The sequence below is a fragment of the Barbatula barbatula genome (genome assembly GCF_947034865.1).
Source record: "Barbatula barbatula genome assembly, chromosome: 10".
Taxonomy (NCBI): Eukaryota; Metazoa; Chordata; class Actinopteri; order Cypriniformes; family Nemacheilidae; genus Barbatula; species Barbatula barbatula.
Genome location: NC_136773.1, coordinates 22,032,334 through 22,043,439, shown reverse-complemented (window position 1 = coordinate 22,043,439; position 11,106 = coordinate 22,032,334). Strand labels below are relative to the sequence as shown.

The following is an 11,106-nucleotide window of genomic DNA, read 5'->3' as shown; positions in this document are numbered from 1 at the left end:
ACTCTGAATTTTCCCTTTCATCTCACGTTGATTTTAAATAAACATATGACAGAAACCCAACGCAAGATGGTTAAAGAAGATAAGGGGTGTGATAACTCTGTGGTTATGACAGTTCCTCTATGCCAGCTTTGCTTTGCAAATGATCTGAACCTTATAACCCCTTTGTTAAGCAGGGGAATGTGTCTGATGGCAGGGGTGGTGAGCTGGGTGTAAGCTCTTTGGGTTTCAGAAAACATGCACATTTGGTTTCATTTTGTATGTCTTTATGTGCATTACTATTTATTAAACATGTGCTTGTGAGAATGAGTGTGTGTGTGAGGGAGAGAGAGAGAGAGACAGAGAGAGAGACAGAGAGGGCATAATAGCCTAAAATACTGGTTTGCAGTGTGTGTGTATAAAGGGCAACAGACTGACATCACTCGGGCAGACCCCTTTGCGTCAGAGAGTCAATACTTCCCTCTCATTAGGTGTAAATACAATTTGGTGGCTATGAGGTTTCTCAAGTCTACGTGTTACTAATGATCTGCCTTGACACATTCAACTATTGCACACCGTCACTTATTGCTAAACTTAGGAAGAAATGAAAAATTGCTATAGGCAAGTTTCTACCTCTGAGCTTATACTGCAAGTTCACTTCCACCTTTTGAGAAACTCAGACTAGAACCGTGCGTGACATCTTGAAAGCACCAAAGGAAACTGGAACACGTACTATGTACTTGATGTTTTTTTTTGACTAATTTAGATAAAACAGTATGCTTAACTTGACCTTTATGTTTCATGCTGGTCTGGGGTACATATCCTGGAAAGTTAAATAGCCTATTGTTAACTTCTAGAAAGACAAGTTGGCCAGTCCCTTCACCTATATCTCTGGCCATGAAAACCACCTCCTTCCAAAGAGTCCCTAATACTGACCAACTAATGCCAGTCACTTCTCCTTTTTTTACTCCTTCATATGTGTTAAATTTTTCATACAATTGAATTCAATACAATTGAACAAGTGAATTTGAACATGTTTATTAAGGGTTCTAATGAAGGGACGGGTGCCGTGGCTTCGCCTTCCTTCAAATATAAATACTTTTGTGTGTGGTTTCGACAAATATGAATCAATTATTATTCAGCATTATCTTATATTTAATTCACGATAAGACTAATCTTTTCTGATTATGATATAGTTGAGAATAATTCATGGTTTAAGTCTCCGATGAATGCTTAGGCTCTCGCTTCCTGCTATAGGTAGTGTTACTGTGAAAAGGGACTTCTTATCATCATGTTTGAAAACATCTGTTAGCACAAACTCTTGAGGAGTTTGTCTGTGTGTCATTGTATTGTTTCAGCACAAGTGTGAACGAAGAAAGTCACAAGATGGACATTACACCAGAGACAGTGGACATGTTTTAATTAGTTTCGAAGTGTCATATTTGATCATCTGCAGGACCTGAAGTGTTTGAGAGCTTTGTGTTCTTGTTTATCTATTGATAACCAATCATGTGAGCTCGATTTACCTATGACGTAGTTGAATGCAAGGCAGGTCAGCCTCCTTGAGAGTCCTGAAGCTGACTAATGCTGGCAAAACTATTTTTCTTCAGTAAATTATCTTATATTAATTGCATTCCTGACTTCTTGTCTTCATTCATCATTACTGGTCAACAGGTATTTTACTGCATATCCCTTACATTATTCATTATTCAATATTATTGGTTTATTATAAAAATTTGTTGTTCCTTAATAATTACCATAGTGTGTACCTGTTAGGTGGTACTTCAAGGTACTTTACAGAAGAAACATGGCTCCATAATTTTGTTAGTTTAAAATGATCCGGTGAAATAGAATATAAACACTTTATTTGATTACATTTTGTATATTATTGCATGGTTTCTGAAGTCAGTGATCTGAAACAGAATTCAATTGTGTGTGATAGATTTTCCATATTATACTTGAGAGATTTGGATTGTATTTTGATATATTTGTAAAACACAATTTAGATAAAACCCCATCTTGTTTATTATTGTGTAGTCAACAATAAATGTTTTGGGGTTGACTGGGCTTTATTCACGATTAGGAAAACAGAAAAAAAATAAAATGTCATTGAAAAATAATAAGGGAAAACTGCTTTTAACTGGTTTGATTTAAAAAATATATACTCCTAGAACAACTTCTGTATTTGTGTCATTTTGAAGAAATTATTATTCACCTGAAATGCCCACGATATACATCAATAAAACCCTGTCTGGGCAACATTATAAAAAAGAAAGCAATGATCTTTATAACAGTTTTCTAAATATTGAAAATATTATTTATAAATCGATCTATTTGTAAATCTTTGTTTATCTGTTTGTAAACTTCGGCTGTCGCGTGTTAAGCTGAGTTTGTTTCAACAAGGAGTTTTCAATAAAGTTTGTTGAAAGCCGGGAGTGACGTCACACAATGGCGGCCCCCATGTGTCTGTAGCCACAACGTGATTTTTGCCCATGTTTTCTATCTTTTAATCTACAGCGAAAAACATTTCGTCCAAATATTTTGAGGTTCACAATACGGTGAGTTATATTTTTTAGCGATCGTTTATAGAAGGCGATAAATCTTAACTCCTGCATTTATCTCTAACGTAAAGAATTGAGTTTCAGAGATGCACTTGCATGTGGGAGCTCTCTTAATAATATCCATCTTTCATTTTGTGGCATTTGTAGACCTTGTAATTTCTACATCCGAATACTCTTTTTACTGTAAGAGAAGCGCAACTCTATTACATGTCTTCATTTATGAAGAAATGAATGAAAAAGTCAAGGAATCTTTTGCAGGCGCTCGAAGTGAACGAACCCGACCGCTGAGAGCCAGAGCTCATCTCTGAGATGGCTTCATTTAGAACCACTAAAATTCAGACCTGTCCAAAACTAGGAGAGAAAGTGACAGAGGATACCCTGTACTGGAAAAATTATAAGGTTGGAATGACGAACTGTCATGTTTTTATGATTTTGGGATGTTATTAAATGTATTATCTTGCATGCACAAAATGTTGTTTGTCAATTTATTTGAGGTCATAAAAACCTTTAATATTTACAAGAATCAGATTTTATTTTTAATGTGGCTTTTGATTAAGTTTAGCATACACCGTCGCCACTGTTAATAAAGAAAGATGTGGTTGTGTTTATTGTCTGCTTTTGTCTTTCAGGCTGCTGTACAAATTAAAGAATTTGGTGCCGTTACAAAAATCGACTTCTCTCCAATTTCACCTCACAATTATGCAGTCACAGCCTCAACCAGAGTGAGTCTACTTATCTCTCCATCACACACACAGTGTCATATTTACATTTATTCATTTGACAGAAACGTTCATCTAAATACACTTAACGCTTAACGTCACAGGAGATGTGTTCTCCGGGAACTGATTTATCAGTTCGGCTTTAAGAACCGTAACACGTATGCTGTATGTTGATGTCATCATGTGTTGTATCAGATCCAGGTATATGGACCGTATTCTCAAGAGCCCATTCGGAGCTTCACGCGCTTTCGGGATACAGCGTACGGAGGTAGTTTCAGAGGTGATGGCAAACTGTTAGTGGCTGGAAGTGAAGAGGGACTCATCCGACTGTTTGACGTCAGCGGCCGAGTGGCTCTTAGGCAGTTCAAAGGACACACCAAGTATGTCCCAGCATCAAATAACACAGTTTAAGAAAGTGTATAATCGTCACTCGATAATTTTGGATGATTTGGACTTTCAAGTTTGTGAGGGTATTTTGTAGCTGTTCATCTAGCTTTGTACAAAACTGGGAAAGTACAAAACTGCTGCTTTTGGTCAAGCGTATTTAAATAAGCAGGTAAACTCTGAAAGCATGTTCTCATAGTACATTGAGCTCTTGAATTTCCAAATGCAACGAATATTTTAACCTATCTACACCAATCTCATGTCAGATGTCTCTTTCTCACATTTTCAGGGCGGTACGTACGACCTCATTCCTGTCAGATGGGTTTCGCGTGGTGTCTGGTTCCGATGATCTCTCGTGTCGTCTTTGGGATGTTGCCAGTGCCGCAGAGCTCAACTCATTTATCGAACACACAGACTATATCAGAACGGTTGTTCCTAGCAAACTCAACCCAGAGTTGTTTGTCACAGGTAACCCTTTGTGCTACAGATAGAAATGATGCTCTTTTAATGGACACTTTTGCCTTCTGGTTAGAGCATTCAACTCCCATGCCAACCAATCACCTGTAACTGGCAATGCTTATAACGTTTACTGTTTTTACAGTACAGTATTTTCACATTAGTTTTTTTTATCTTTCTTGCAGGTTCATATGATCACACAGTGAAAGTATTCGACGTGCGGTCAGGGGGGAGTGTGATGACTATGCAACACGGTCACCCTGTGGAGTGTGTACTGCTGTACCCTTCAGAAGCCCTGCTGGTGTCCACAGGTGAACAGCACTAACATCTTCCTCTTCTTAGTGATGAGTTTAGCATTGAATCCACTATTGGTAAATAATGGGTTATAATAAATTAAAGCTTCCAACGTGACTCATCCAATGACATTTCAGTGTTCCACTCGAAAATATTTCAGTTTTGTAAGAGTAGTAGTTCACTTAAAAATTTCCCCTCATTGACTTGCCACAGTAGGAAAAAATTACTATGGAATTCAAAGGTGAACTACTCCTTTAAAAATGGTTGTGTATGTTAAAGGAGGGCGCTACGTAAAAATCTGGGACCTTCTGAAAGGCGGACAGCAGCTTGTGTCACTTAAGAATCACCACAAAACTGTTACGTGTGCATGTCTGAGCTCAACACACAACAGACTGCTCACGGGATCCCTGGACAGGTAAGCTGGATGTGTTCGCTGTGAAGAAAAAACAGAAAGGGCCTTCTCCAAATCAAATCTGGATATTTGGTTATTCATGTTTTTTGTTGCTGTGATAAGAAATGTTGATGTATTTCTGCTTTTTTATCGCAGGCATGTGAAAGTGTATAACTCTTCCTATAAGGTGGTGCATAATTTTGACTCTGCAGCGTCTATACTCAGCCTGGCTGTCGCGGTATGTTTGGTGCAATGACTCAAGTATTAGTTAAATGTATAAATATACTTTTTAAGTTAAATATTTGGTTTTCACGTTAAAAGGTCATAATTGTATCGGTTTTGTGGTTCTCCTTTAGCCTGATGATGAAGTAATTGCTGTGGGAATGACCAATGGAGTGTTGAGTGTCAGACACAGGAAACACAAAGAAAACAAAGAGCCGATGATTGGTCGAAGACGACGAGGCCCAGCGTACCGGGTGTTTGTCAAGGGGAAGAATTTCACGCCTAAACAGGTATTTCGTTTCCTTTGCATTACCTTTTTTATTTATTATGACAGTTTATTTTGCATTTATTATATCACGTCTATCTTACCGTGTCTCATTTAGGATGATTTCTTGGTCAGTAAACCAGTTAAACAGCATCTGCAGAAATACGACAAACTGCTGAAAAGCTTTCAGGTGTCTAAAGCCCTGGACACAGCGCTGCAGGTAAACCTTTGCTTTTGATATTGCTAAAGTAAGGCATGGCTTTCTTGATCTAATGCAGGCATCCGTATTCCGTACATATTTGTATGTGTTTGTGCATGTTAATGCAGACGTGGACACGCAGCAGTAAACCAGACGTGCTTGTAGCAGTGATCATGGAGTTGAGCCGCAGAGGAACTCTGAAGAACGCCCTCGCCGGTCGAGATGAAGAGAGCTTAACAAAAATAATCAACTTTCTTCTGAAGTATGTAACACACACACAGAGTCAGATTTAACACCACCACCAACATTTTTTGTTTAAGTAAATATTTCTTAGGGTAAGATTGCCAAGTCTCTTTTTAAAGTTTTGACTACAAAAGGGTAATTTTAAAACATATAGTTATTGTCCAGGTAAAAAGTTAATTTACAACATGTTGACGTTTGTGACAACATGCCCCGTTCTTATGAGATGCATTGCAGTCTCATCAACAGATATTACAAAAGATTTCAAGACTTCAAAATTGTTCAAACTAATTAACAAAGAAAGGGTTAAAAACAGGGTTTGTGGTCGCAAGTAAGTTTCACTGGGTTTCACAAGTCAGCACTGGGTTTTCTTGACTCGGCACAAATTCTTGTTACAAAACTGGGCTTCAAGGAATGAGTAAACTCCAGTAATTGTATTTTCAAATAGAATCCAGGTCATAAGAATAACCCAGATCATAAGGTCAAACCCACTGACATACGTCAAATGTGATCATGATGGGATTTAGAGTTTCGGTGAGTCTGGGCATTTTTGCAATAAATGTAAGATTCAAGGTATCGACTTAAAAGCTTGAAAATTAGCGATCAAGGACATAACACTTCTGTTTCATAATGTGGCAGAAATACTTTGTCATTGGTCAATCAACATTTGTGTAGACCAGGGGTGGCCAACCCGCGGCTCGCGAGCCTCATGCGGCTCTTTAACTAGTTTCATGCGGCTCTTCAGGAGCTGTCACATGACATGCGTCAAAAATGCTTGGCTGGCGCTGTCATCCACTCCCCTACAGCTAGATGGCACATTGACCATGTAAGCCTGTTTGAGTGACGTCAAACGAGCGACGACAGAATCTTTGGTGTGACATCATTTGTGTTGTAAACAATTTCCTTCAAGTTACCTCTTGAAATGGCAGGGAAAAAAAGCACAGCCAAACGAAAATATGAAGAAGAACACAGGACGTTTTGGCCAGAGTGGGAGAGTTTATATTTTTTTGTTAAACGTAATGGCAAGCCGATCTGCCTTATATGTCATGCAGCATTAGCGCATTTCAAAGCTTCAAATCTTCAGCGTCACTTCAGCTCACTCCACCCTAACATCGAACAGGAATTTCCAAAAGGGACTGAACTTCGCAAGAACAAGTTGGTCGCTTTGAAAAGCCAGGCAGAAAAGCAGGTGCAGTTTTTCCAAAAATTTACGAAACACTCGGAGACCGTAACGCTTGCATCATATCAGCTGGCTTGGAACATAGCACGGGCTAAAAAGCCATACAACGAAGGGGACTTCATTAAAAAATGCCTCATTGACGCCTTTGAAATCTTGTCTCCTGGAGACGACAAACTAAAACGGAGCGTATCAGACGTTCAACTGTCCCGCCACAGTGTTGAACGCAGAATATCGGATATTAATACAGCTGTTGAATCACAGTTGCACTCTGACCTTCAAGCATGTGAGTATTTTAGTGTGGCATTGGATGAGAGTTGTGACATACAAGACAAGCCTCAGTTGGCAATATTTGCACGGTCTGTGTCAAATGAATGTATGATCAACGAAGAACTCCTTGATATTGTGACATTAAAAGACAGAACCCGTGGCATAGATGTGAAAGAAGCAATGATGGCTGCGTTTGCAAAAGCAAATCTGCCCATACCGAAACTAACTGCAATAGCCACGGATGGAGCGCCAGCCATGATCGGATCCGTGAACGGGCTTGTGGGGCTGTGCAAAGCTGATCAAACATTTCCCGACTTTTGGAATTTCCACTGCATCATCCACAGGGAGCAACTCGTGTCTAAATCATTGAATTTAAACAACGTCATGAAGCCTGTGATGGAAATCGTCAACTACATCCGCACACATGCGCTTAACCACAGGCAATTCAGGAATCTCATCGCTGAGCTGGACCAAGGGCTTCCAGGTGACCTGCCGCTGCACTGCACTGTGAGGTGGCTGTCAAAAAGCAAGGTATTATCTCGCTTCTTTGAGCTTTTGGATGCTGTGAAACTGTTCATGGAAGAGAAGGACAAGGACTATCCCGAGCTCTCAGACCTCGAGTGGATTATGGATCTGGCATTTTCAGTCGACATGCTGTGTCACTTGGACAGACTGAACCTGACCCTGCAGGGTAAGTTAAAAATGCTGCCTGACCTGGTGCAAAGTGTGTTTGCGTTTGTCAACAAACTAAAGCTGTTCGAGGCAAATATTCAAAAGGGAGATTTAACACATTTTCATACTCTGCTAAAAGCCAGTGAGCAAGTCACCAGCGCCGCCCTGAAAAAGAAAAGAGACAGATATGCAACACGGGTTGCAAACCTGCACGAAAGCTTTGTGACCCGGTTCTGTGATCTACAACTGAAAAGACCACAGATTACGTTCCTCGTCGACCCATTTAATGCGGAAACAGACTGTTTGAAAGCCCCGCTCGTCACAGATGAGGCTGCGGCTGAGTTGGAGATGATCGACCTTTGTGAGGAGGATCAACTGAAAGCTGTTTTAAGGGAAGGGACCGTTGAGTTCTGGAGAAGTGTGCCAATTGAAAAATACCCCAACATCAAACGAGCTGCGCTTAAGATACTGTCCATGTTTGGGTCAACGTACGTCTGCGAGTCTGTGTTTTCTACCCTGATAAATGTGAAATCAAAGCATCGATCTGTTCTGACTGACACTCATTTGAAAGAATTGCTTAGAGTGGCAACAACAGAATACAAGCCAGATTTGAAGAGGATTGTTCAAGATAAGGAATGCCAGAAGTCTCACTAAGCAGCATAGTAAGAGAAAGATGTTATTGAAAATTATTCTATTATTGTTTGTGGACTTGCTTGAACTGAGAGTTTGTGTGTGTGAGACAGTGCACACAATGTTAACTGTTGATATTATTATGTTGGTGTGGTTATTTTCATTAGATCTGGCTGAGCAGAGGTCTGTGTATGCGTGCATACATGATTAAAAGATGATGTTCATGTGTACCCATGTGTATGATGTGGCTCTTTGCAGTAACACAGAAAAAAAGTGGCTCTTAGTCTCTGACTAGTTGGCCACCCCTGGTGTAGACAATCATTTTAACATAATTTCATGTGGGGTTTTTTTTTATTATTTCAATAAAAACCTGTGTAATAAGCTAAATAAAAAACATTTTGTGCATGGTGTTAGTATATTGATCATCTTGCCAGGCTTTTTCTGATCTTGACCAACCGAATGCTATAATTTATACTGATGATAAAGAAAAGATTTAGAAAAAAAGGTTAAATGTTCTGTGTTCTTGTTCTTCAGGCACATCACTGACCCGCGCTTTTCTCGTCAGCTGCTTGCAGTTGGAGATATGCTTCTTGGTGAGTTTGAATTGCCACACTTACATTTAAAGAAGTTGGTTGCAAAAAGAGGATTTGGTATAATTTCTATCTGCCAGAGGTTTGCTTACTATGTGGTGTGTGTATAGATTTGTATCAGCAGGTAATTCCACAGTCACCTGTCGTCGAGAGGTTGCTTCAGCGTCTGATGGAGCTGTTGGGTCGAGAAGCTGAACTTCAGCAGGAACTGCTGCAGGTCCTGGGAATCCTGGACACACTATTTGCATCCCTGACCCCCAAAACAGAGGTTCTGTCCCTTGCTGTTCCACCAGTTTCCAAGGAACCACAGCTACATGCCACCTAACACTCCATACAAAACTCTGTGTGGTCTGATGACCTAACCGAAACATGTTGGTGAAACGAAAATCGAAAACGGAAGAGATAAATATGCAACACGTGTGTATGAGCGCTGTTGCTTCATCGCTGAATCATTGTTTTTGTGAAAACTCACTGTGTCAGTGCTTCTTAAATTTTGTTGCTGATGTTTGCAGAATTTGAAACTGTTTTGTATATTCCCACGATAAATTCTTTTAATCTGAGTTTTGCTCTGTTCTTTTTGTTTCCATTACACTTGAGACATTCTGCTTTAAAATGGCCCGATACTTGTAAAGTGACACGTGTCATTTCTGTATCTAGTGAAAAACAAAAAGTGCCGCAAAGTAATGAGCCTAGAGTTCACATAACAGATGAGTCGGAGTTGTTAAGCTTGAAGCCCGAACAGCGTTCAAGGACAGAGCCAATGAAATGCAGTCATGCTTACTAGAAAACAAACCAAGAGAATAGCTTCTAGATGCATATTTAACCCTAACAAGAGCCACTATTTTAACAGGAAAATTAAAGGCAGTTACCATAGTGGTGACAAAGTTTGCTGCTTCTGTATTGGTAGATAATTTTTTCCACGTTTCTATGGTGGACTGGATATCTTAAGTTAGTATATCTGCAGTTTTAAAGGCATTTGATGACGGACGAAAAAAATAAATGCAAAGAGTCAATATTTACAGTGTTGAGCCCTGTTTTTCACAATCTCTGCAATTCGCTCTGGCATGCTGGATATTATCTTCTGGGCCAAATCCTGACTGATGGCAACATTGTTTGCCTTATTAGTCCTCTGAGTTGATCACAATTTGTGTTTATTCACTCACTTTTGGAGGGTTCACCACAGGTTGTCTGTTACGGGATGGACATTTGGGGAGTTGCTTTTTTATTTTGCATTATTGTGTATCTGATCACTCTGCATAATCTATAAATTACGTGAATGAACGCCACAACAGCTATAAGAAGCAACTTTTGCAAAACAGCTACTGTTTAATGCCAAATGCAAAAACGCAAACAAATTTAGTAAAATATTACAAAAATGTCAGAATGTAAACATATTTCCACTAGTTCCAAGTTGTTAAAGAAATTCTTTAAAAAGCTTTTTTATGTTTTGAACGGTTAAAACAACCAAATTATTATCCGACTTCATAATATAGACTTAAATAGTTTTGAGAGCAAAAGTAATATCAGAAAAGTGAATACAGTCCAACATTTGTTGGGGTTTTTATGTGTTTTTATTTGTAGTTTAAATTAATTTGAAATACTGTGTCATGTTTATGTACCATCTTTCAAGTTTTACAAAAACAAAACGTGATATTAATCTTATTATTATTATCTCATTTAAATCTCGTGTGCTCCTAGCACTAGGTCTAAATAAAAACGTTATATTTGTTAACTATTTTTCTTATTGTTTATTTTTTTAAAATGCTTTATTGAACATTTTGTTATATCAAAACAATGTTACAACAGAAACTTAACATAAAGAAACACTTAGATTAATGAAAAGAGAGAAAGTAAAACATTACCATGCAGTGGCGCAAAAAGTGGGTATGCGCTATATGCGGCGCATAGGGGCGCCGCACCATGGGGGGCGCCAACGCGATCGTTAAAAAAATGTGAAATAATAAAAGTTATATACATTTTTATAAAATTTCTATGTTATTGTATATATAAAATGTTATATACATTTAAGAGGACTAACAGGCTAGGCGGCACCGGTGCCC

General features: G+C 38.9%; 1 protein-coding gene across 1 annotated transcript; it reads left to right on the top strand.

Annotated features, from left to right (window-relative positions):
- Window positions 1-2,381: 2,381 nt before the first annotated feature.
- On the top strand, window positions 2,382-9,606 carry utp15 (UTP15 small subunit processome component). The gene is made up of 13 exons (XM_079466337.1): window positions 2,382-2,534; window positions 2,796-2,936; window positions 3,167-3,259; window positions 3,452-3,636; window positions 3,930-4,108; window positions 4,282-4,407; window positions 4,670-4,805; window positions 4,938-5,019; window positions 5,138-5,293; window positions 5,387-5,488; window positions 5,596-5,729; window positions 8,991-9,049; window positions 9,157-9,606. Exons 2-13 carry the CDS (start codon window positions 2,847-2,849, stop codon window positions 9,369-9,371), a joined length of 1,557 nt encoding a protein of 518 aa, XP_079322463.1. The 5' UTR covers window positions 2,382-2,534; window positions 2,796-2,846; the 3' UTR covers window positions 9,372-9,606.
- The last annotated feature ends 1,500 nt before the right edge of the window (window positions 9,607-11,106 follow it).

Bases quoted from the DNA above. Each gene is read 5' to 3' on its own strand.
- utp15 (XM_079466337.1), top strand. From the start codon at position 2,847: ATGGCTTCATTTAGAACCACTAAAATTCAGACCTGTCCAAAACTAGGA. The intron at 5,294-5,386 runs GTATTTCGTTTC...TGTCTCATTTAG, and splicing joins AGAATTTCACGCCTAAACAG to GATGATTTCTTGGTCAGTAA. The intron at 5,730-8,990 runs GTATGTAACACA...CTTGTTCTTCAG, and splicing joins ATAATCAACTTTCTTCTGAA to GCACATCACTGACCCGCGCT.